The sequence below is a fragment of the Asterias rubens genome, chromosome 10 (assembly GCF_902459465.1).
Source record: "Asterias rubens chromosome 10, eAstRub1.3, whole genome shotgun sequence".
NCBI lineage: Eukaryota > Metazoa > Echinodermata > Asteroidea > Forcipulatida > Asteriidae > Asterias > Asterias rubens.
Window position 1 is genome coordinate 16,679,684 of NC_047071.1, and position 27,981 is coordinate 16,707,664.

At 39.6% G+C, this 27,981-nt stretch overlaps 1 protein-coding gene across 1 annotated transcript in view; it reads left to right on the top strand.

The window, feature by feature from the left end:
• Nucleotides 1–11,066: 11,066 nt before the first annotated feature.
• LOC117295496 (repulsive guidance molecule A-like) overlaps nt 11,067–27,981 on the top strand; it is a 36,216-nt gene continuing 19,301 nt past the window's right edge. The window contains exon 1 of the mRNA XM_033778178.1: nt 11,067–11,594. Coding sequence (XP_033634069.1) covers nt 11,581–11,594 — 14 coding nt within the window. The 5' untranslated portion in view covers nt 11,067–11,580. The remainder of the gene's footprint in view (nt 11,595–27,981) is intronic.

The window sequence follows — 27,981 nt, forward strand, 5'->3', positions numbered from 1 at the left end:
GTTGATTTAGTTGCCTTGATCAAGGAAAATCATCATGCTTAATAGTAGAACCATGTTACAAGCCAACATACATACAATTTACATTGTTTCAACTCAACCCAACCAAATTTGGTATCATTAAGTAGTATTTTCTGCTAAACAGCTTTATGAATTTGGGCCCTATGGATGTGAAATCCCCCGCTAAGCTAGAAAACGTTTCTTCTTCGTTTAACCGTTCTTCGAATCTCATATCAACTCATGGTTTTTATGCGGTTAATCCATAATGCTTCACCATACATGTGGACACCATCTGTAGGGGAAACAAAATCATACATTAAACAAGCCACATATGGAAACTCCATTAAGGCTATTCATACAACATATGAAATGATTTGTCAGTGATCTTACATTTTTTGCATGTGGGGGATGCTCTGACTGGGTGAATGACTGGGTGAAAGGGGGCGTGTTTCAACCCGTGGGTTTCACCTCAGTGTCCAGGGCAGTTCGTTCACATCACTAACACCTTTACCGATACGTTGTGACAGGTTGAGGTCACTGTGATTTACTCATCAGATATCAAATTGATATAGTATTTTGAGTGTAGTTACTGTAGTGTATAGTTTGTTGTCATACATGCTGTTGTTTCCAACACCGTGGTTGCACAAACTTTGTGTGCTTTCAGATGCATCATAAAATGCTTCATTAAAGGAACACGTTGCCTTGGATCGGAAGACTTGGTCCATAAAAAGCGTTTGTAACCGTTTGTTATAAAATGTATATGGTTAGAAAGATGTTTAAAAAGTAGAATACTTGAATGTTGAGTGATAAGTAACCTCTTAGATACGTTTCTCGAGTGAGAAATTATTTGTTTTCACTAAAACAAAAAGGTTACTACATAGGGAGCTGTTTGTCACAATAGCTCTCCATTGCTCGTTACACCAAGTAAGTTTTTCTGCTTACAATTACCTTGAGTAATTACCAATATAGTGTCCATCATGCATGCCTTTAACATGGCGCCTTAAAGCGTAGATCCTTGCTAGCTGCCTGGCAATTTTTGTGAATAAATACATCGGGAATCTCCAAGTATAGACATTCGCCTTCGTGAAACCTTCGGTTTATTTGTTAATAATGATCATGTAATATGGAACAACCGTGTCCGTACAGCAGATGTTTTCCCGCAAGACACAAGTGTTTATTCCCACAAGAAAACAACTCAACGTCACTAGAAAAAACACGATCCCATGAGATTTATGCATTTTATGTCTCAACTCAGTTATAACATAAAGCTTCTCTATAACGGCGATTAATCAATTTTATGAGGAACATTTATACACCACGTGGCGTACATCAATCAAGAGTTGCTTCGTGCCGCTAGAATGTCTGCCGTGGCACAGGTGAAAAACGTCCCATCAACTTGGGTTTTATCCTTAAGACGATTCTCGCTCCCTGTGCAGTAATCGTTATGGGATATTAAAAAAACTTCAGCTTCGATTACGCTTTTTTTTCCAAGGGCATATTTCCATTAAAGGCATTGGACACGTTTGGTAATTGTCAAAGACCAGTTTTCTCACCTGGTGTATCCAAACTAATGCTTAAAATAACAAACCTGTGAAAATTTGGGCTTTCGGTCATTGCAAGATGAAGAATAAAAGAAAAAACACCCTTACATTACTTTGTGATATGTGCTTTCGGCTGCATTATAAAAGGCTTCAGCTGATGAAGTCTGTTATTATTTGATTGAGATTTTCCCTCTTTCTCAAAAACCACGCTACTTCAGATCAGAGGGATTTGTTTCTCACAATGTTTTATACTATCAACAGCTCTCCATTGCTCTACACCGAGTATTTTTTTTTATACTAACAATTATTTAGAGTAACTACAAAAAGTGTCCATTGCCCATAAAAACATTCAGATTCTTTTACGGTTGTTTTCTCGCCAGTGCATATTTGCTCTGTTCATTAACCTCTATCCCACAAGAATAGATTTCTTTTCTATAATCACCGTTTTCATTTTGTTGTCTGTGCTCATTTGGTACTTATTTTCCCGAGTGTTTATATTTCACCGAAGAGATACGTGTTTGACGTCCACTTGGAGAGTAAAGTTTACAAGATTAATTCCTCTCTTATAAAAAGAGCATGTCTCCGTACCGTGGCGGAGACATCCGTACTTGAGACCTCATCTTCGGTCAGTTCGAGGATTCCATACAAGAAAAATAGTAAGTCTGTACGGCAAAATAAAATCCTTCCTTTTTAGAGGTGGCCTCCTTTTCTCTCTCTTTTTTTGTAATGACTTTTTTTTCGGATAAGGTTTGTTTTAACCCCTTAAAGAGGATTTTTATTAACGATCTTAGCAAAGAAAAACCATTTTGAAAAAATAGAACAGCCGTTTGGATTGAACATGTGTCGGAGAGCCGTTATTGAAAAAGTGGCCCTCCCTTTTTTTCAAAAACGGAGGACGCTAAACATGATGCTTAAATTTCACAGAGCCAATTGGGAATGGCATTAATCCCTCCATCTCGGATGTCCAGATCCACCGTATTTTAGGAACCCGAGGCAGCATAATGCAAATATGATTTGTAGAAATTGCAAAGTATGTTACACGTCTTCTGGAGCATTGACCTTTTGATGATAATTTGTATCAATGGTGCGGCTCTATACAAACAAAAGAAGTGTCATTTATGAAGTTCATCTTTAAACTTGCGTGAATTTCTGAGAGCTTATTTTGCAGAATCTGGTCACAAAAATATGCCCCCTACGGTGACTACTAATAATGTGAATACTTAAAATTCTTCGTTTCGGTAGCCAGTAGTATTTGAAACTAAGTATCGTGTGAGTATATTAAGGTGAGGTTTGCGGTAGTCTCATATGCAAATCTCTTATAATGAGGTATTTTTTGATGAAAAGAAACGGTGGTTGACGTTTCGATCGGTATGATCTGATCGTTTTCGGTAACCGAAAAGTTGACTAGCTCATAGATATTCATTTGTTAACATGACTCGTCACGGGAGCAACATACGGCTGACTTAAAGCCATTGGACCCTTTCGGTACAGAAAACAAATAAAAGTTCACAGATTTACAAATAACTTACAGGGTTTAGTGGAGGTAGTGGTGAAAGACTTCTCTTGAAATAATATTCCATGAAATACTTTACTTTTTGAGAAAACAGTAAAACAATATCAATTCTCGATATCGAGAATTACGGATTTATTTTAAACACATGTTATGACACGGCGAAACGTGCGGATACAAGGGTGGGTTTGGCGTATTTTCTCCCGACTCCGATGACCGATTGAGCCTAAATTTTCACAGGTTTGTTATTTTATGTAGAAGTTGTGATAAACGAAGTGACGCGGGCCTTGGACAATACTGTTTACCGAAAGGGTCCAATGGCTTTAAAGCTGTATCTGCAATCGGCAAAAAGTACTCCTAACGTATACCGTATCCGAATTGTCGGCTAAGGCTTCTGTTACAGCTGTTGCTAAGGGTGTGACTATACTTCATTGCATGATCAATCAAGATCAAGCCACAACCGCAGCCGCTAATTCGGTCACGGTCTAATTTGGGGATAATTTTGTAGAATCCTAATTGTATGTGACATTCTACATCAGTTTTAATTTTGGCTCTAGCTTTCGTCAGATTACAGCAAGCAATGTTTTCCCCACGCCGATAAAGTAGAAGGCCCCCCTTTGCAAAGAAACTTATTTGAAAAGACACCGCTAATTATAAATATTTTGTAAATAAAAGTCATCATCTATTTTATTCCCCTCATATTCTTAAATTATTCCACCATTCAAAATGGACCACCCCTACACAAAGTTATAAAAAAAGTTTTATCTTTTGAATCTATGTTCTCCGCAGATGGAATCGTTCCGACTTCCATCCACGCAATATAGGGTACCTTTATGGGCCTCTACGACGGGGTGTATCAAAGAGATGGAAAGATAACACCGGGAAACAAATATCATTCTGTCAGTTGTATTGCCCCCATCATATTTACTACTCGGTGACTCGTAAACCATGGTGCCATGGTGCTTATAGATCATGGACTGGCTTGTTGTGAATGGAGTTTAGCTCATTCACGTGGTTTTATGGCTTTTATTGCCTGGTTTTACAATGCGGAACTTGGCAGTTTATGGTTCGCAGTCCACATTGGGGTTTAAAGAAATACTGCGGTTCTGATAATTTGAACGAAATGCCGGATAATATTTTAGGGATAATTGTTGCGGTCAGCGGCCTTCGTGAAAATAATGCGAGTCTGTGAGTGGAATTCAAAAATGAAGTATTTTTGGTATACACTCCACTTTGAATATTGAAGACCGAACAAAGCAAAAGTATGTCACAAGCGTGAAAAGTGGCGGCACTCCTGCCCATTATTTTTGCAAGTTATTGAGAATTTCTGACATTCTGTGTACAATACTCGGCCTTTAATACATTTAGGTGCATTGGATGTAGGTTATGTTTTTTCTTGACATATTCAGTACGAAGGTATAGTATCATCATGGTATCTAGAAAATACAGGCATGCATCTTTTCAAAACAGTGTCATAAAAAACTGAAAAACACTGCACAAAAGTTAAGACTTAAAGGCAGTGGACACTATTGGTAATTACTCAAAATAATTATTCGCATAAAACCTTTCTTGGTGACGAGTAATGGGGAGGGGTTGATGGTATATAACATTGTGAGAAACGGCTCCCTCTGAAGTGCCATAGTTTTTGAGAAAGAAGTAATTTTCCACGAATTTGATTTCGAGACCTCAGATTTAGAACTTGAGGTCTCGTAATCAACCATGTAAACGCACACAACTTCGTGTGACAATGGTTATTTTTCTCTCATTATTGTCTCGCAACTTCGATGACCGATTGAGCTCAAATTTACACAGGTTTGTTATTTTATGCATATGTTGAGATACATCAACTGTGAAGGCTAGTCTTTGACAATTGCTAATAGTATCCACTGCCTTTAAGCGTGATCGGCAATTTCCGTCTGCTTTTTTTTGCAATTAGAAAGTTGCATGTCTGAAAATAGCACAGGCCTTGATCACCTTATTTCAGGATGTGGGGATTAGATCTTTGGCAGCCCCGTCCCATGTTGTTTGAGTTTGGTTGTGATTTCTTTTGAATGTGGTATTTTTGGAGTTGGATTGGAGAGTTTTACTAAAATCTCAATTTACAATATGTTCATATCCTGTACAACAACCGTTCACGCCCAAGGATATTACCGTTGCCTGAAATCGCACATGTGTCGTATGATACTAAAACGGAAACTCACTAACACTTTTTGGAGGTTAACATCATATATTATGACCTACATTTTGTCTGAATTTTCGTGGAAAAGTTAAGCTTAAAAGTATTGAATGAGGTCAGCTGTGTGTGGTTGTTAATCACACATGAAGAGATTCACTGAACTATACGTTATATTGGAAGTGGCCGCCAACAAATAAATGAGTATTTTTTTTTTTGCATTGAAGGTATATCTGTATAAAGGGTCTAGTTACTGCACAAGCAACAACGTATACGCGCTGATCAATGATACATTATCACGACACCACAAGTGTTCTGACAAATTCCTTGCTCTATGGTTCTGAGAAGAACCGCCGGGCACAGGCTCGTCTCAGAACCAACACTTCTCCCGAAAGAGTTTTTAGCGTATGCATATACATGTACTGTATTACGATCCACTCCACGCAAAGCTTAAAATATCATCAAATACTCTACAGGCTGCTTGACCACGGCATTAGGCCTATACCTTTTGTAATGCAATAAAATAACCAAGTGGTATTTAATTGCATTTCATAAACTTGGTTATGTAACACTTTACTTGTCTCTATAATGTCCATTTCTTGGTAATATGCCGTCGTTTAGTATTCCATCTATACACCGAAAAGCTATTCCGGTTTGTCTGAGCATAGAGTAAGGACAGAGGAGTTCAGTGACTTGTTTATGTGTTTTGCCTCTTATCTTTTAGTGTATACCTTTGTGGAATTGGTATGTTGCCAGGCATCCATGTTCCTTTCCGTTGGTATAATCATGGAAGATAATTAAAATAGCTTGAGTCTACATTGTCCATATTCCAAGTGCATAGCAAAAGGCCTTGTCCACATTGGCGGCTTCAGCAAAGGCAGCCTGTTAGCGTTTTCGAAACCACGGCTAAGGCCATGTCCGAATTGGCGGCTACGGCTAGCTAGATTTCCGCGTCATTACGCGTTGAGGCATGGGATGTCCTCAGCAACGCCTTTAGCAACAGCCGTAGCCATAGCTGTAGCCGCTAATTCGGATACAGGCATTTGAAGCTGCATTAAAGGCAGCATGTGGCCGTTTTCGAAACCACGGTTTTAGCCTTCGGCTCGTGGCAAAGGCATCGTCCGTCCGTTTGAACTCCCGTATCGAAAGTGTTCAATACTACTCACTGACAGGATGAAGCCGGAGCCTATTTTTTTTATGTAAGCCCAAGTTTCGAAAATGGCGTATTTGTTCTAACGTTAATTGAACCGTGGTGCATGCCGCATCCGACCCGATTATTCCAAGCTTAGTCCTGCGAGAGCGAATGAACTAGGCCTAGCCTATGCAATACTCGTTCCGTGAATAGGTGGAAATCACTGCCTATAATAAACGATAAAGAAATATAATAAGAAATATTGACTATGAGCGGGATTTCAACCTGTGACCTCCGGACGAACGTGCTCATAACTGAGCTATATATCTAGCAGTTTTGTTTTTTTAGATCTTTGTTCGGGATGCCAGTCAGAAGCCATACAACCTGTGACTGCCATATATCCAGTGATTACAAACAAGGTTACGACACAACATAGACCTTTTCGCAAATACTGGGGCGCGCGCGTTAAGCTTGGAATTAGGTGCATTGTGGTCTAGCTGGTATCCAAATTTGATCCATATCTATCCCACAATGCACCTCATTCAACAGTCTGCGCTTGCGCATTGGTATTTGCGATAAGGTCTATGTGAAGCGACACGAATGGACCCTGAAGGCGATGTAATTTTCTTGAGTTTTCCATTAACAGCCTTTTCAAAAATGAGCTGCTCGAAAAGCTTATTTTACCTTCGGATTATTGATGTACTGGTTATTTTTTAAGTCATGACAACAATTTTAAGACCCTAAATCCTTTTTAGTCCGAGGTGAGGAAGTACATATTAGTTCCCACCCATCCAAGAGGAGTCCTTAACGGCAGAACCAACAACTTCTTGCAACTGTGATCTACCGTTGGCCTGGCTTCAGTCTGTAATGATAAGATACGGAAACATTTCAAGATTTTAAATGCTAACTCCGATCTTTCGCTGATTTGAGCCAACTATTTAGATTTGAAAAAAAAAATCATATAGATTCGGGAAAGTTATCAGCTTTCATTTCTCAGCGCTACTAACAATATGATGAATAATAGGAACGAGAACAGGGGAAAACTAACGCAATCAGGTATGGTCTGAAAATCCCATACAAGGCTCCGGTCTGAGGTGGGATGCGAACCGAAGTCAACAGCGGTGAACAACGTCAGGGAAAGCTAAGCCAACTTGCAAAGAGACACCCGTCAATGCAGGGTCTGAGTTGATTACGAGCTATATACAAATTAATTATTTTTGAGATCATGACACTATCCCATGTCCTTCAGCCATGCAGAATTTTTGTTTGCATGTTGCGTGTTTATGCATCGTTTGTGGTCAACATGCGAACGTTTTCGATGACGGTTTTCTTTTCTTTCTGCGAAAATCGGGCCAGCAATTTTCGTCGTCCAGAAAATGGTGAATAAAATACATGATTTGAGTAGCCGAAGGGCCTATGGGCTATACGTGTCTTTTTGTAAAAACATCCGTACAACTAAAAGATGCACATCAACATATCTACCCGATCTTGTATATGGATAAACTTAATTGTTGAGTGAGGACCGATTAAAGTTAAATAATTTCCTGATATACAGTGTTTGAAAAGACATTAAATACAACGATAACCCATTTACGACCAAATAAAGATAATAAAGCAAAATCCAGCCCATGAGTTTACTCGTCTTGTAGCTTATCTAATCCTAAACCTTTTTGTCAGCTTATCCATCAACAATTCTTTGATGGATCCGTTATTAATCCCACCTTAAGACGCCGGACATACGCTAATCCGGCCATTGCCACCTCTTCTAGCAACCTGAAGGTGCCGACAAGTTGAGAGGAGGGGAGTGACAAGTTATGTCAGGAAGGTCTCGGATAGTAATGACGAAGTGACTTTTCAGCTGCTGTCATGAGTAACACACTAAAAAGCACTATACTTGATTTGTATCTTCTCTAATTTGCTCGAACCTACATGGTCAGTCTGACCCTTTATGATTTGACGGTCAATCAGTTAAAGGCACTGGGGTCGATTTCACAAAGAGTTAGGACTTGTCTCAACTTAGGACTTGTCGTTGAAGATATTTAAAACTTAAGGCTAGTTCTAAGTTAGGACGAGTAACTCGAGATAAGACTACTCTTAACTCTTTGTGAAACCCACCCCTTGATACCTTTGGTAGTTGTCAAAGACCAGTATTCTCACTAAAGTTGGTGCATCCCAACATAATGCATAAAATAAATATGTGAAAAGTTTGGCTCAGTTGGTCATAGAAGTTGCATTGAAAGAAACAAACGCCCATGTTGCAACTTGCATAAAATATACCGTGTGTGCTTTCAGACGCATGAGAACGGCCCTAGGCCTGACCTCTTTCTCAGATTCAAATTTTGTATATGGAAGTTTTAACCTCTTTCTCAAAAACTACGTTTCTTCAGAGGGAGCCTTTTCTCATAATGTTTTTAAGAAAGGTTTTGTTGAGTTTAGTGTCGTGTAAAACTTCGCTATAAGCATAAGTCATAGGGCAGACATTTCCATTATAGCCTGTTCATTCTAAAAGTGGATTTCACGTTGATACCAAATCCTCAATAGTTGATATTTCTAACATTCAAGGAGTTGGTCATTTGATAATTGTTCAATTAATTGGGTTGTTGTCATTAATTTCTCATCAGTTTGTCTATGTTTGATTCCGAACGAGCTGTAGGCCACAGTGTTTGTTCCTCGGTGCATAGTTGCAACGGTTTGCACCCTGTTCAGTTCAATCCGATTTCGTTAATCTGACTGTAGCTGGACTCGATTATTTTCAGTCTTCCCCCTTTCTTGTAACTTTCTTTTCTTCCTTTAAACCCAGTAGATCCTCGCCCAAAGAAATAGGTGCCGTAATCTGACAGCTTTCCCTAATTGCAATATCCAGTGGAGGCCTTTGCCGACTCGCTAGGGGGACCAACAATGGACCCACAACTACCCGGTATTGTTGAATTTTATCGCATTTTTCAATCGGCCGATCAAGTGCTCAATTGTCGGTGGGATTGACAAAGGCTCCCTCAGCGGTTCCCGCTTGCTCGATCTGGCAGCTACGCGGAATAACTGCTGTTCGGTCTTCCCAAAAACTTGATTGTCTGTGGTGTTTTTGTGTTAAAAAGGGGCACTGTGTTTGCGGCGTGACTGGCATGATTAACATGGGGGTGACACCATCATTGGTATATAAACTAGTTTCTGGAATTGAAGGACATTGCGTAGGTGGGCTATGGCTAAATGATGTGCGCAACATTGCCAATAATGTACTTTTAACGGACTTTAGTGTCGATGGAATATCACATTTATTTCAGCTTTTTCACACATGCCAATTGAACCTTGATATGAATAAAGCACTGTGGTTCGTTTAATACTCAAAAGAGATTCACACATGGACTTGGTGCTACTACCTAATTTAACTCTCGCCAAGTTTCAAGGCTTCTTATGCTATGGGGTTTGAAAAACAAACACATTTGAACATCCCTTAAATAACGTCTGGTTAGAATCCCTCACTAAAATGAAGACCATCTTGCCTAAAAGCTAACCGTTAAATAGAAACGTAGGGTGTGCCAAGGTGCTCTTCCCAGAGCATTCCATCTTGCTATTAAGTAATAAACTTTGAAGAGACACCTTCCAATCAAACCCGACCATCAAACCCACCAACACCTGTACACAATAGTCGGCCTGATCTAACAACGAGAAAACATTTACACCAGCCAAACCAATTAACCCAACCTGCCCTGTTCCAATATTTGAGCGTTGCCTCAGCCAGTCAAATTGGGACCACGGTTCAATTTTAGAGGTTAGCGTGGAAGGGGCGGGGGCACCCATTCATCGTTAATCCACACATACATTATATACACCCCCTCTTTTTCAGTCCTGACCAATTAGGTGGACGTGAAGTTCGAGCGTGGTATCCTGGCCCATCTATAGTTTCGAGCACGCAAGCACAACATGTGTGGGGGGGGGGGGGGGGGTAGTGTGCAGTACACCCGTCCGTTACAAGCCGAGTCTCTATAATAGACAATTTGTTCGAGCAAAGAGAAAGAAAAAAACCTAATATAAATATATGCCCATAATATTCCACAAAGTACCTTAGTTTTTAGCACTTTGGTTGGTTACCATCTTTATGTCTGATTTCTAAATACTACTTCTATAAAAGACCCCTTTCCAGCAATATTTTCACAAAATATTATTGCACAGAAGTATTTTACATTTAAAAACAAAACTGTAATTTTTATATCTGTGTCGTGGACGTTTATTGACTGCCTTGAATTAATTGATTTGTATTTAACTGTTCCCTTGTGCCGACGATTACGTCTCAGTTGTTGGCATTCGAATCAGCTTCGAATAAGAGAGACTTTTGAAACCGTCATCTTGGCTCGTTCTCGTTTCAAAAAAACGAGTAGCCTATTGTTTCAAGGCAAGTCCAAATTGCAGCTAGCAATTTCTCTCCGTTCGCTGCTGAGGAGTCTAGGTGAGGTGAGGTACCGCCATGAAACACATCAATCTTGTCTGCACCAGATTGTTACCTACGTTGTACAAAATTAGTCGCGCCTGACTGATGGCGGAATTTGCCTGGAATAGCTCAATTCATAAATCATAACCCAGTGAATATCAATGATTAATGACAGGCAGACTTCCTCGTCGGGTACCCACCAATGGCTGAGAGAGAAGAAGAGAAAAAAGGTAGCGCACGGCACCGACAGATTAATTCAGTTTGTGAAACAGCTATAGCACACCTGCAATGCGCTAAATGTCACCCCCAAGGTGTGAATGGAACGCGCTTTGTGTACACAGCGCAAGCAACGTGATCAAGCTCGCAGTGTACAGCGACTATGGTCCAGCCACTTCTCAGTCCCATTGCAAAGTCCATTCCTGAAGCAGGAACTGCACACAACATCATTATACTACGGAGGCCGCTGCGAATCAACACAGACCACTATTGAGAGGCCGAATGAAGAGCAATATACATGTATACATACAACAATCCCTGGGTGATTTGACTTCACACATACAGTGTGTAAACGATTCTTAACTCTTAGTGGATAGCTGCACCTTACTTGATTTTTCTTCACCGACTAAAACCAGATTGTGCAGAGCGACCAGCCGTCAAAGCTTTGGATTTATACCGTTGAACAGCGTTACCAACCCCGATAGAGTTCCAGCTTTTGCACGTGGAGTTTCGGTTTGGCTTTGATTTTGTTCGTATACGCTGAATGTCCATCCAGTTTTCATGATTTGGCTACGAGACTGAACGGTTATGGGGAACCAAAGGTGAGTTTCTAATTCATATAAATATTAGTGATAAGTCATCAAGTCCTTGGCTAGAGACCCTGGATTGCCTTATGCACCAAGATCGAAATTGGGAAAATGTCACTGGTCTTAGTAGCAGTTGCTTCGATAAACAAGTTAAACTAACTTTACAGCTTGAACATCCGATAAGCGGACTTGATGACTTATTTCTCAGTTTTGAACCAAGAACATTACCTTCTTGATCAGTTCGTTGTATAATTCACTTGTAATCCGGTAACTGCACTTTACTGGACGTTATATGGTTATAGCACTGACCCATCCATTGCCTTTTTTACAACCTACTTTTTATGGTGGTTGTTAAGAATACTTGCCGAGGCTATCTAACGGCCCAAGCGGGTTGTTTACCGACTGAGGAATGCCCCCTTTTTGCTCCGCCTGGGCACCGTATACCACCTTTTGTGTCCGCTCCTCTTTCACCAAGCGGGTCCGGAGAAAACAGCCCACAGCAAAACACGGCAGAGGCCGATGCCCCTCATGCTCTTACTCCGCTATACGGCGTGAAAAGTTGACTTTAAACCCCCGGCAGGGTGCACAGCATGCAGAGCGGAGCTTTCTAAAGAAAGGTCTCGGTCGACAATCTCAGAGGGGTTTTATTTTCTAAATGGGGTCGGGTTTTTTTTTGTCTTGGAGCGATCCGATCGAACTAATGTTGCTGTCTTGACAGACGAGCTGCATTGCATTTCTTTTAGTTATGTTCTGGTGGGTTTTAGCGCCTTTTTACACGTATCGATCATGCCTAAAACCATGATGCCGTGTTGATTCCTTCAGGCCTGCCTGCCTTATCACACATCAAAAGTTCCACCGGTTAAAAACTTGTTTGCCCCAACACTGCCAGATGAAACGTACAAAGTGTTCCATCAACGATGTTTTTGTTTTGTTTGGGCAGTGCCAAGTAGCAACTTTTTTCAAGAGTATAGAATTGCCATCCTCACAAATGTCCTGATTTTTTTTAAGGATTCCCTTTTTTGCAGAAACAAAATTTAGAGAAACAAAAATTGTCCCCATTGAAAAGCACTACAACTTAAGCAATTTACAGGAAAACATTGCTGCGGGATAGTCTTTGGGATCTACTACATAGCTTTTAGTGTTAAAACCGTCATATATACTGTACATCCTGTCACTTTGTAAACCCACATCAAATTCATACCATCCATGTAGTTTGCCCCTTGGTCAGCACTCAAGAGATCCCTTCAAATTGACTCAAATTCCTGGCGAGAATTCAAGTTCTAATATGAACGTTCCTAAGGCTATACTTCTTGCGCCCGTGAAGCTATAATATAACCTGACTTAAAGTCAAACTCCAACATGCAGGAATTGTTAATAAAAAAAAATAAAAAAATGTGAAAAAGTTTTGAATCGTTACCTTAAAGTTTTAAAATTAATTTTTCCTTTTTATTGTTTGGGTTTATCGGACAGTTTAACAAATCCCTGTTGCTATGATATCTACCAACTTTCTCGAGAGCGGTTTCCAAAAACAACGTGTAATGTTTAAGCACCAATTTGAAGAAAAAAACAGTGCCTGTATCTGTTGTGCTTTTTCATGCGAAGCAATACATTTGCATGTTACCCTAACCCTTTTCCTGTTGCCCCAAGAACAAAACCTCTCTCAGAAAGTTGTAAATGAAGTTTTGCTCGTCAGAAATGAGCTCTCCAAACACTTATTTGTACGTTTAGAAACTCTTGGTGATAAACACGGACAACACTGTGAACGTGAACTTCACTTTAACGACGGCTTATACACGTTGGCATTGACATTGTGAGGCACCGATTGTATGGGCTGCCATGCCGCATACTATAACCTTGTCGTGACGAGACGAGCGTAACAAATATGGTGTAGTTCTATTATCATTGGGTGGCTTATACCATTGGCTCGGGCTTTATGACGGTTAATCATGGTATAAGTAATGCGAAAGCATTGCACCATTTTGTAAAAGTCGATCCCTTATTATTACTCGATATTATTGTGTATGTTGTGGAGAAGCAAATTTAGTTGTTAGATGATTGGGGAAATCGCTGCATGTGCACGGGACGGTATATTATAGACAAGGATGTAGTTTTGAACATCATAATCGAGTCTGTTGAGTATACACGTGTCGCACTATTATGAGAAATGCATACTAACTATTGTGTAGCTGTATCCGAAAATATATCCCATTTCTAGACAAGTTCATTTGAATCAAATATTCACACCTCAAAAAAGTCATCAAATTGCGGTTGATGCACTTTTGCCAAACGATTTAATGTGTATATCCGTGCATCACGCTAAAATGTGTAATAAAGTAAGTGGATCGAACGTGGTTCCGCCCATTATATGGAGGAACCACGTTATGGTTCCGCCCATCATGCAGGAACCACGTTAGATAAGTATATGGACCACAGATTTATATTACTGTTCTGATGAAATCAACGCCTAATGCATCTGTGATAATAACCATTCATCATCATCATAACTAATTTTGTTACTATCATAAAATATGCACTTGGCGTTGATTTCATGAGAAAAAAATACAATGCTACTCAAGGTAGAGCTGTGCTTTGGGTGGTCGAAGGCCAGTTGGATATCCCCATCACGTTAATTGCTGCTACAGTAGTTTCAACTGTTGAGGGGAGGTATTAGGGTTCGACTTCGGCCGCTCCAGTTTATTCTGTACTTAGGGACCTTCGTTGTTGCGATGTCGGATTCGTTTTCTACTTCATACGTTATGGAGTACAGTGCGTTTGGAAATCAGTTCTTTGATATCAGTGACGAGAAAATAGAATTGCTGTTGAAAACTGCTACAACCAAAGGGAACTATACTATACAAATGCAAACCAAACAGTTGGGGGCCTGACGTTTCGACCCTAGCAGAGTCTTTCTCGAAGGCTAAACAAAGACAATATACTATTCTGAGTGAAATAACATATTCTAATAATACAATTCTTAGTGCGATATACCATTTTATTTCCAAGCAGTATAAATATATTTATTTTCTTGCCAAATATAAGCCTGGTGAAGTTGGTCGACCCCATGTTCCCCGTAGAGCAGTGGCCAAACCTCCATGTCTCCGTCAGGCTTCCGTAATTGAGTCAGTCAGCTGAGGCAGCGGATGGTGATAAGTTTCGCAGTTTGAGACGGTTTAGTGTCCAATCCTAACCCGCCAACATTGCCATAAAAAGCTCCAACCCCCCCCCCCCCCCCAACGGTGTAATATTATATGGTACACCCAATACAGTGTGCGTGTAACTATGCGAAGCGCCGAGTCCGGGCATCCGGGTATAATATACCGGTACCATGGGCCTGCAAAGGCCCCAGGTACCTCCCTAAACAGTGACTTAAACATAGAATGGTCTGCCCTGCTTTATCTTGATTTTAAGTCCATAACCTCTCCCAAAGTGTAACCCGTTCACTTTGCAATCGCTTGCATTTTGATAATTCTTAAAGATGAACCAAATCTGCAGTCAAGCCTGCTTCTTCACGGAGGCAACGAAGGCGATTGTCCCATGGTAATATGCTTTGGTGCCCTTGATGTACAGAAGAAGTTTACAATTTCCTTATAGAGTGCCTTTTACCAAGAAGAATATGCCTTGGTGCCCTTGCCCTTTCATAAACGAAGCATACAGGCCTGACATCCCCCAGCACTTTGCAATCGATTGCAAGTAAGCATTTTTATTATGGATTTACCAAATCTTCAATATTTTATCGAGTGATTAACTATAATGTCTGTATGTGACATTGAAATTCTGATTACCATGGAAACGAAACGTATTATCCAGTCAGCATTATTAGTGCAGTGTAGTTGGTGATTTTAATGTTGCTTTATAATTTCGCAGTGCGTATTTTACTAGCCGCTACCGTCATCTTTGTGATGAGTAACTTACAAAAATAGTGCCTGAAACTGCTGATACCTGGGCCAATGTTATCCTATGCGTTAAGAGACCTCTGTAATTTAACAAGCAATCTCACCATCTCACAAGTAAGAAACTCGGCAGGAAACTGTGTAGGTCTCTTTTATGAAGATTTTCTGTTTCGTCAATTCAAATTGTGGACAGTGCTTCTTTATATGATGTATATTATTGCCTTCATACAGTTAACAAAGCTATACTCAGGTCTGTGTGCTTGGTTTTTTAAAAGGGCAAGAGCACCAAGGCATTTTCTCCGTGTAAAGGGCATCTTGTGATGAAATTATTGTTAATACTGGAACATTTTAGGGGCACCGAAGCATTGCCCATGGGGCACACGGAGGCAATCGCCTTCGTGGCCTCCGTGAGGTATCAGTCCTTTATATACGATGGTTGTTTTTTAACTGTGTAAAGGCGTTTCCATTATGTATGTATTCGCATGAAGGTAGAAATATTCTTCAGTGTTTTTCACCCTGTCCTGGGAAGGGCCTCAGCATCATCGATATAAGATTAGTCCCGACCATTGGTCCAACCGTAGATTCTCTCTGTATATAAGCCATAAGGCCAAGGACATCTCTGTGTGCGTGTGTATCCCATGGTTTGCGTCTACATACTGAGGCGTTACAAGGTGTTGTTTTTGGCGGCTTGCGCCAATCTAATTAACCTTCCTAGGCACAGTACGCATGAAATGTCACACAAGGTCTCCCCTAGTTTACTACCAATGTGCCGCGTAGGCGATCTCTTAATTGAGCTATACGTATGTTTTTTACGTGCGCACATTATGTATGTAATGCTGTGCACATTCCTTCTCTAATACATTGTAATACCCACTGCACACCTTTGCTGTAGTGAGGCTTCCATCCGAAGCATGGTATCTCGGATTTGGCAAATCTGCACACTCACACACACTATACGGGTTTATATGTGTGTTGTGATTGCACAGCCTTAGGGGTTTCTAATCCATGCGTAGAGCGGGGAGAGGAAGAATTTCGGCCCGCACGACTGGCTTGGGGAACCGCGGGCGGTTTTTGTCCCCAGCAAAATTGGAAGTGTGAAGCGTAAATAAAAGGAATAAAATATGTCGGATGCGTTCGCGTGCATGGGATGTAGTCGTGTCTCCAGTAATACAGGACGTGATTTGTTGTCCATGTTGTTTACTTGCGGTTGCATATAAGAATAAATGTCATGTTGCTTATATCCATTAATGTAAACATTTAAGGAGAGAATAGACCTCATGTTCTTTTCGATTGTGTTGTATCGAGAGTTATTTCAATAACGAACAGTGTAATTGGTAACTCAAAATTTGGAAACTATATTATTCTGCTTTGAAGAAACCATTACTATAAACAGGTCTACAACAGCCTCGTATCCAAAACCTTATCGTTAACTAGTTTGTTCAAACGCGTATGATTTGCTTCAAGTTTCAAGGCCGTGTATTGACTACAACCTCGTATCCAAAACCTCATCGTTAACTAGTGTCAGGGTTTCTAATGCGTATGAGTTGATAAGGCCGTTTTCTGTCCTAATATAACCATTAGAGATAGTCTTACACAAAAACAGGTTTTGGAGAATCTTTTCCAAGAATAGTTACAAAATCCGCGGTTTTGTACCTTGCTCACGAGAGACAGCTCACCATACGATCGGCACGCTTTACGGGGTGATTACGAGGCCGCATCCAGCCCGACGGCTCCATTGCAAGACATTTACGTGTTTCTCAAGGCTTCCAGCCGAAAGGTTTTTTAAAGAGACTAAAAATGCGCCAATCCTTTTAGAACATTCTCGCTGATTGTAAGGCACCCTGGAACGATCGCCAAAGATGAAGTAACTGTGCTAAGAATTTTCAATTGAGCACGGAATGATACCGCTTTCGGAGAAAGACACTATACCTTTGTGTGCAGACAGATACAGCAAATCGTTGGCACAATGCATTTTGTATGCTGCCTCAAAAACCACACCTATAAAATATTTCGAGAGATACACCTTTGTAGGTCTGAAAAGTAAGATGGGGTGCAAATTAAATGTTCAAAGATGTCAATTATTAACCCACAGAAGATGACAGATTTCTATGGTGTAGACTTGACTTCCATTCTGTCGAAGATGAATGATTATGCTCAGTGACAGTTTTTTTTTCTCATGCAATTTTGCATAGCGAAATATTTGGACAGAACATTTTTTGTACATACTGAATGCCAATACTGAGTAGCTACTGGTACATTTTTGTGTAGCTTTTTGCTATTGGAAACTGTTCACTAATGCTTACAATGGAATATGTGAGAAAGGCAATATTCAAACTGCGGTGACGTAGTAGCTATTTTTCTATTGGCCTGTATACAATCAGATTTATTCAACACAGGAATTTGCCATGTGAAAAAAAGCAATCACCACATCTGTATTCAGCACACTCTGTGAGCATACCGATTGCCTTTTGTTCTTTGGTTGTTTAACACATTTCTTTTCACAAGTAAAATGATAAGTGCTATAGAGGTTAAGTTCACACCCAAAGTGCACTGAAAACAAAAGCGTATCCCAGAACTTGGCCATGAAGACTCGCTCCATAAGCAGATTCTGGTTGATTAAAATTTCTTTTCTTTTTTTTTCAAATAAAGTGCATATCCCACGTAGTTATTTCCATCATCAGGCAGTTCGCTTTCAATAGGATTGCCGGGGAACACGGTCTGAATTCGGGGCGAAGTCCAAAGTAATACGGAGGTCCAAAAATGTGTCAATTTATTATGATTACAACAACCTTGCCTTTGGTATCACACCCAATGATCGTGTAGCATAATAGTGAACAAAGTTCACTACTGGGGCGTGTGGCGTTATTATTATAGTGGCTACCCCGGTTAACTCATGTGAGTAAAGACCTATATATCCATGGCTTTCTATGAGACCTAGATAAACTCCACCACCATCAGATGATGCTGATGTGGTTCAAATTTGATAAATTACCGTTACTATTAAATGTGGTATATTGACACGTGTGCCTGATTAGAAACGCTTGTGGAAAAAATATAATAAACTACTAACGGTGGCAAAACTAGCAAGCCGAGTGCATGTAGGCCTACTGTGTATTTATAGTCGTACCAGTTTGAGTAGTGAGTTCTTCTGTGTTTTTTGCCGACTGCTTCTTTTCTTTATGTTTTGCATGTATACTGTACAGACAAACCTATAGAATTGAAAAGAACTGGCTGGAACCTATGTTGGAACATAATAATACTGATATATGTTTAATGTGTAGTAAATTCGTTCCAGTTGACCATTTGAGTACTGGGTTATTTTTTACCGTAAGTCACATTCTGTAGCGGTTTTTTGCAGACTGCTTCTTTTCTTTATGTTTTACCTATAGGATACTGTACAAACAGACCTACAGAACTGAAAGAACTGGCTGTGGGACATAATAAAGACTGGTATATGTTTAATGCATGAGCAACACTCAGCATAATAATAGCAGGGGACGCGGGGAGCTAGACAAGCAAATGAAAACACTTTTAAGCAGCCATCGAGGCCATGTTGACTCTGGGCCTGGCGCAGGACTGTATGGAGAAACAATGTTCCATTTTGCTCCACTTAAATCGATCGGACCAGGGGAGGGTGTTCAAACAGTAACACAAGCAAAAATGCCATTAGCGGCACGTTGAGTATACTATAGCCAAGAGTGTATGGTCATCAACGTATAAGAATAAAGTAAAGTATAGTTTATCCTTTAGTATTACCGGAAACTCAGTTACTATAGTTGTTTCTATTTCTTGGTCCGCGTTCAAAACAATGTGTGGCCATCCAATATAAGAATAAAGTGAAATATAGTTTATACTTAAGTATAACTGGAAACTCAGTTAATATAGTTGTTGACATTTCTAATTCCGCGTTCAAAACAATGTGTGGCCATCAAAAAAAAGAATAAAGTAAAATATAGTTTAAATATAGTTTATACTTAAGTATAACCGGAAACTCAGTTACTATAGTTGTTGATATTTCTTGTTCCGCGTTCAAGAGAATGTGTGGCCATCTAAATATACGAACAAGGTTTTATAAAATTATTATGCGGTTGAGTTCCACTGTTGTGTTGTGTACTTGACATAAGATTCAAACGCACCCAGTGTGACTATAATGTGCCAAACTTAAAGGTCTCCCTGAAGTAAGGAGCCCCATAAATGCCATACCACTTATTCAGAAACTCTGTGCGTCAAACTACACACAGAAGTAAGAAGCTTCATAAGTGCCATGCCACTTCTATCAGAAACTCTCATTTTGTTATCAATGTATCCCCGATGTCCAAATTATAAACCTGAGATTGTCGTGATTTTTGTTTGTCGATCCGTAAGAGAGGCCTGGCTAGGCTGTGGGTAACCTTCATGATCACACTAGCCTGGGGTGTGATGGGGGTGTCGTAGTATGGGCATCATGTGTTAAATGATGGACATCATCAACGGATACAAAGGCTGCCGACATGTAGCCTGTGGCAAGGAGGGACCACTCTGTCTGTCTTTCTGTCTGTCTTTCTTTCTGTCTGTCTGTCTGTCTGTCTGTCTGTCTGTCTGTCTGTCTCACTCATTAATAAAGCACACTCTATTTAGTGAATAGTTATCATCCCTGAAACATATACAGTAATTTGTAATCATTTGGCTGGGGATGATGTTTGTTGATTTGACGGAGGTTCTGTAAATATTGTCTAATAATAATATTAATAATAATAATAATAATAATAATAATAATGCATTTATAATGCGCCATCTATCTAGTCTACCTATTCCGTCTAATTATTATGCATATGTTTTCATCATAACACAGCAAAGGCCAACTGTTGCGGTCATGTTGCCATAAAGATATAGGTCTACAGGGAAAATTATACTAACTTGTTGTTATGGGCATTGGACCATTTAATGCAACTATAGAAAATGTGTTTGTTTTTTGTGTTTCTTTTTTTAAGATTTACCAAGATGCCCAAACAACAACAGCAAAATTCATTTGTGCCCTGCAGGAATAGCTACACATTGGCAGTTTTATTTATTTATTTTATTGTTATTTTATTTTATTTTATTTTGTTATGACTTTCAAAGGGTTAGACCACTATAGACCTAAGTGTGTTTACAGGCAAGTTGTTGGATTGTTGAAACTGCTGGCTGATGCTGCTGTGTTTTTTTGTTGTTTTTTTTGGGTTTTTTTACGTTAAATAACGCTCAGACCGAATGATCCCTGTATTAAATCGCAATAAAACTTAATAATGATTCGAGATGAAAAGGGGGTCTCTGTAAAGAATTTTACAGCCCAGAAAGTGAGGGCAATCCCCGCAAGCGATCGTCCTTTAATGATGGGTTTCGTTTCACGCTGACACCCCTGAAACTCACCCGGGTGTGAAAATGTATTCTGTTGCACTTGCTCAACCGTGGATGAGACCTAATAAAAACTATTCAGAGCCGTTCACAGAATCCCATTCCCTACTGTTAAGTATGATTGATTTAGCCTTGGTCAAAGTTTCATCGCCAGTGTTTTTTTATTTTTGTCACAGCCCTCGATATTTGATTGTGGTATTTCCTTTGTTATCATTCACAATATCCTATCTTTTATGGCTGTTCGAAAACGCCTTGTAGTTTAAAAGTGTTTTTATTACGGTCTTTTGGATATTAACCACTTGTGTATTAGTATGGGGTGTTGGAATTGCATAACAACTGTATAGATGATTACATGAATAGGATTTGAAACTTTGCATGGGGAGTATAATTAAGCGAGGTTTGCGGTAGTAAGCACCATGTGTAAATCACTTGTTAATAGTGTTGTATCTGAAAATAATCGGTATTTTCATGTTATGAAAGAAATATGCAAAGGGTTGTCCAACTTAAAAGGGGTTGTCCAACCCTCTCGTTCTGTAAACTGACTGAAGTGAAATCTATATGTCAGTTCATTATCAACTTCATGTTTCATACAACGAACCGCAGTTGTTTCGTGACAATGCCATCAAAACATCGTATTACTTTGGTTTACGGAGTAGTTTCTTGTAACTGCGGATATGTTTTGTTGTTGACTGTCCTGACTTCTCATTTTCCCCTTTTCCCTTTATCATCATTTCATAATACCTTAAAAGGTAAATTTTTGCTTTTTTGTTGCATTAATTTCCTTCTAGAAACAGACAATGCCACTGGAAACTATCAGTTTTATAGTGAAGCAGCTGCAGTGTCGCTTTTATATTCATAAATTAAACCATGGAGGTATATAAAACTGTTCTTAAAAATTATTAAACAAGCTATAGGCCTGGGTCTCGTCAAAGAAGGAAATAACATTGTTTGCCACATCAGGGCTACGATAAAGGTTCAACTGCAAACTAGGTCTGTATACAATTCCCTACTTTAAAATCCCCGCATTCATTTTCACCCTTCAGGCGTAGCGTATTTTCACATATTTTGAAAACACAAAAAAGATCTTGGGCTGGCCAGGTGGTTTTCAAGGGAGAAACCCCCGGAGCATGAAATTGATATCTTTTGACATTCTTCCTTTGTAAAGAGCAGAGGTTTGGGGGCTTTCATAAATAAATTATATGTTTGTCAAATTGGGGGAAAAAAGAGAATTCTCACTGAAATCCGTTTAGAAGAAAGGAGAACGGGTCGACGGGATCAAGTTACTTTCATTTTAATCATCGTTTCCGTTGTAAGGTTTTTGTGGTTGCTGTTGTCCCATTTCGTGACGACTGCACGCTTACCGATACCTTTATTAAATAATTGGAGCATGGGTCCAGTTTGCGAGCCGTAGGCTGTATCTGAATTGACGGCTACGGCTATTGCTAAGAGTGTTGCCAAGTACGTCAAACACTTGAACGCATGATACGGCAATGTAGCCGTAGCCATAAGCCGTAAATTCGGCAACAGTCATAATTATTGTGTTTTTCCAGATCAACGTAAAGCCGTTTTCAAGAAGATCTAAAATATTTTCTTTTCTGGGAGTGTGACCACACATGTTTCACACTGCAAAAAAAAATGAAGTGTTAAATTTACACCTGAGGTGTTGTCACATTGGCTATAGGCCTAAAAGAGATATTAAAAATTAACAACTTAGGGTGTTTAAACAACACGAATTTATGCCAAAACAGTTACATTTCTAGAATTTAAACACCCTAAGATGTTGGTTTTGATTCTGTTTTCGGTGTTAATAATGTAACAAGACCCGCGGTGTCAGTGTTAACATCCCAGTTTTTGCAGTACATGCTGCCTGCAACGTTCGCCGAAACTATACTCCTCCAGATCCAGACTCCCCAGCTAGTTTATTATTATTCCAACTCGCGAAAACAATCAAATTGACAAATGTATTTTCCAATTTAGATCTATCATTAAACAGTCTTCATGGGTGACTGTGAAAACAAAACTAAATTCATCGGCAAATTGAGGTGTGAATATTAGATTGAATGTATTTCATGCTCGGTCGCCCCGGGGGTGCTCCTCTGAATAATATTCGTGCATTATTCCGCGGTTCCCAATAAATTTACATTTTATTACCAGAAGGAAAAAAAATAACGGTCGGTTGCTGAGAATCAGATATACGATAGACTCAAGTATTTAAACCAATAAAATCAGTGTTTAGGCATTATTAATAATAATAACAGAGAATGATTTTTGTTCATTGGTTTATTATATTTACGGACATACGCGCCGGTGACAACAATAATAATGCGTGCATTAGCGTCCCCTGCCGTGATGATCAATACATTTTGACGGCCTGGCTTCCGATAGCTTGCCAAAATAAATTAAGTGGCTCTATTCTGAAAGAAGTAACACCTATGAAAATAACCGCAAAAATGGGATCAGGACAGAGGAGATTTTCTTGATGTCGGCATATTTGGCCAATTACTCATCGGGATTGCGGGGATATCTTCCCCATGTCCTGATGGCACAAATTTGACAGATTGAGAAGAAATTTATTTTGTCATTTGGGAAAATATTATTGTGACGTATATGAGTACGAATATTATGGTTGATATCTGAAAACAGAAAAACCGTCATAATTGTATTTGTTTAAATGTTTTTTAGGATAAACACAAAACATCCACCACTTTTTGCCCTTGTTGCTTTTATGTGTATACAGATTATTCATGTTAACTGCACTGCAGAAACTAGGGTGTTAAAATGGACATCTTTGGTGTTGTTACATCATAATTATACCCCCCCCCAAAAAAAAACAAAAAAACAACAACAACAACAACAACAACACTTACACCATGGTGTCATAACAACACAAATTCTGAAAAACAAATTCCATTTGTGTTATTTTGAAACGCCAAGATATTAATTGTGATTCTCTTTTCGCTATCTATATAAAACAACAACACCAAGTGTGACGATTGTTACTCCCCATTTGTTGTAATTTAGTTGTTCATGTGTCTACCATAACAGATTACGAAACCTTTGATTTGTAAAAGGCCCTGCTGGAAAATGTTGTGAAATCATATATTTAGTCAGATCAAACTAAAGCATACATTCTTAGCAGCTACTGTGCGTTGTGCATTGATGGAAATTATGAAATATCTTTAGTTCATGCCATTGTTAATTTTTTTTGTAAATAAATTCCGCTCCAGATATTATGACGTCCAGAACAAAGGGCGCCTCTGACTGCATGCCCACCTTGGTGTGTTGACTTTATTCGTCATTCAATTGTTCGATTGAATCCGAACCTTTCATTGTAGTTTCCCGAAGTGGTTTATGCCCCTATAATTAAGAGTCGTCGTATTGTGATGCAAGTGGATCTACTACACATAGACTAGATTATCGGGACATTATTGCCCTTTGATCGTGCCGTGGTTTGAAGGGGTTTTATTGGCGTTAATGATGGTACCATACACCTGCCATAGCACTCAACTCGCAGTTTAATTACTCTTTTTAGAGGGTTCCGGTAGTATTTCCCAAGTTTACTTTAGATTCAGTGTATTTTTTGTGCTGTGCCATAGCTTACCCTTTGATTATGTTTGACCATGCACGGTTTGACTCGGTTCAAAGAAAAAGTCATACTCTCGGTGTTGGATCATGATCGAGTACGATGGAGTTCCATGCAGTGAGGTTCCGATAAGCAAGGAGAATAACGTCCAGTTGATTTAATCCTTGTTTATCTGGATGGTTCTTTCTGATGAAGAGGATGTTGTCTCATGAGTTTGTTGTCTGTCGGCGGTGTAGTTTTTACAGCGAGACTGACGTCAGTTGTTTATGACGACTGTCTTCATTTTAAGAACACATAAATAATTGTGCAACAATGGTGTTTTTTCTGTCATAATTTTCTCTAGCAACTTCGATGACCAATTGCATACAGGAAACAACAGTTCATAATGAGTTAGGTCTCATTGAGTCAAAATGTTCACAGGTTTGTTTGTTTATGCATAATTATGTTGGGATACCCTAATTTATTCCTCCATGGATACACCAAGTGAGAATACTTTTCTTTGGCAATTACCAAAGGTGTCCAGTGCCTTCCACAGTCGAACAGAACATGGTGGGTCATTTGAAGAAGATGTGTTTATTCATTACTTTGCAGTTGGTTCTCAAAACTTTATCAAGGAAACCGGTGTTTTATTTTCCGGACCTGTGGTGACACTTAAAAATGTAACATGTAAGTGGGATTTACCGAGACGCAATCACTACCATTGCTCCCTTGTATGTAGAACGCCTGTGTGCAAACAAACGCACATGCTATTATCAGCACACAACTAAAAGTGCCTTCAAAACTACGGGGTTCTGCTGAATAATGTGGTGTTTGCATAGCCTTGCCTACCATGTTTACCTCTCGGACGCTTGCAAATTAAAAAAAGGATGCGAGCAAACAATAGAGGGCAGATGGATTTTTGGAAACCAACAGACAAATGAGCGTCTTGAATGAACAAAATGTAACGTTGACAGTTTGCTCCTATAATGGACATTCTCCCGTTTGTGTACCATCACTCTCCTGTCAGGAGAAGATTTTGGGGAACGTGGGAAATCTGAAGCCGAGTGTGAAGAATGTTGTGTGTTGGGCTGGATCGTTTCTTAATCGATATGACTCTCTCTCAAGCGGAAATAAACCAATGAGGGAAATATGTGGTATTCTTTTGGTGACAATATTTGTGGAGTAAATTACATTATTGTGTAGACAAACATTAACAATATGCATGTACATGTACGAGCCTACCCCCTTCAAAGCGTACAGGACAGCATTTCATAATGAGTTACGGTGGTATCAAAGTGCGCCCTCTGTTGAATTATTTCACTGCCTGACATGTTTGCATCCAGAGAGGGCGCTTCGTATCAAGAATGAAACAATGATGATCAGCAATCACCTAATTGTTTTTATAGACTCACTTGTTATGAGTTAATGAAGAGCAAATGAAATGAAGTTTGATTGATTCTTCCAGTTTGTCGCCCTCTGTGTTACTAAGTTGCCAGCGGTAGACTCCGTATTGCCGTTCAGCCATTCACCCAATTTATATTCAGCTAAAATACAACCACAGTAATTAGGAAGCCTCACATAATAGCCAAGCAAATGGCTTTGTTAATCAACCATTTCAACATTCTCGTTGTTAACACTGTGCGGCCTCAACGGTGTGCCCACAAGGGTTAACATTCAATCAATCATCCTTTTATAATACGAGTTTGTACATAACATGCTGTAACGGTTATAACAACATAACATTTGACCTCTGTACGTGTCTACCGTGCTGTACCCAACCCGAGTACAGGGCATCAATTCGTGTACTAAATACGTTACTGGTGTTGAGGAATTTGTGAAATGTGTTGGCTTCTTATTTTTGTGCATCACTTGATTTCACAGTGCTGTTGGGTGGATATTTTCTATGGGTATTGATTGAGAGGAGGAAAGGGTTTGTTTGGATGTGGACTTTCCTGCATTTCTTGACCATAACTAATCTCAGTTTAAGACGAGAGACTAAAGGACAGGTGCTAGTTTTAACAGTGCAATCTCTGGTCTAATTTTAGCTAATTCTGTAGAAACATAATACTTTGAACGATTTCCTTATTATAAAGGATAGCACAATGCTAAGCAAAACGTATCAGTTGTGATCAAAATATCACCATTTGCTACTCAACATTCTGTGTGTGCACAATCTGTTCAGTCAACATATTTTGCTGTTCAATTCAAAAGTGTTGGATGAAATTGTTCCCTACTGCCTTAGCCAAGTACAAACAATTTAATTCGGAATTATCACTTTGGTTCAGTGTTTACGTGGCTGTGTGAAACCAATGGAGGCATAGAAACCATTATTGGCAAACCTAACTATATGTAAATCTCTTATCCCGTTGCATGAACGGACAGGCCTAGCCTTTGGTCACTGACGCTCCCGATTAATAACCATCCAGTTTGCCACAACTGCCTAGAATAAAGACTACAAACAATCATGCAGTTTGCCGCGACTGTCTTGAATAAAGGCTACGGACAACCCCTTGCTGTTTCGTTTCACTGCCATAGCATTTATTATCGCCCGCCACAACACTTGAACTCAATGTCACGACCAGGAGCCTGTAAACCATTCTCTTCTGCCCATGTGCTGACAACTTGATCCACCACGCCGAACCACATTGATTTAAATGATGCAGTCACGAAATGGCGGGAAAAGATATTATCGTCTGCTCTGCGAGTGAATTTATCGTATAGGACTGGGAAGCCGTGGTGTGGCGATTGGTTAGGTCAGTTACAGCAGTAGTTTCCTTCTCCCCACAGAATAGTTGGATTTGTAGGCTACGGCATGTAATATAAACATGCCCTGTGTTTGCATTTTTCATGTTATAATATTACATTGTCGCAGTCGATTTCCATTCATGTTTCGACGACTTTCTCTATAGGTGTCCTTGAATTTAATTCCTCCATGTAGAAAGTTGGGTTATTTGTGTATTTTCCTGTGGTTATAAAGTTACGTCAGAGATCATTTTTTGCTATTGGTGTTATTCATGAATGTTGTTATAATGTGGTCCTAAAGTCTTCAATGGGAATGATAAATAGCGACACTTCTTTTGACAAATGAGCCAAAACTGGTTGTCAAAACATGGTCTGAGGTTTGTTCGCATGGGTTGTCGTGTCGACTCGTTATTAACCTCCAATCATGTTGACACCAAAGCCATGAACCAATCCAGTTTCGACACTGGGTGAATCATCATGATTAAGATGGGACGGGGGCACTCTCGGCTCTCTAGTGCCCACCACACCGCCATTGGCCGCGAGCTAAAAGTGAATGTACTTTCTTACGGGCAAATAAGACCTGTCGCAATGTTGTTTTGTTATTGGCACAGTTTTTGTCGTGTTTCTTTTTTTTCTCTCTTTCTCTCGTTTCGTTCCTTCCTCTTTTTCGGTCAATAGCTGGTTGCGTCAAATTTATTTAAACAAGCCCAACCCATTACATTATGGGGAAAATGTAATAACAGGGTAGCGTTCATTGTACTTTGTGCAAAGATAGTCATCAGTTGGTACAGCGTGGGTAGTTGGGGGCACCAATGGTTTCTTAATATTTTAACTA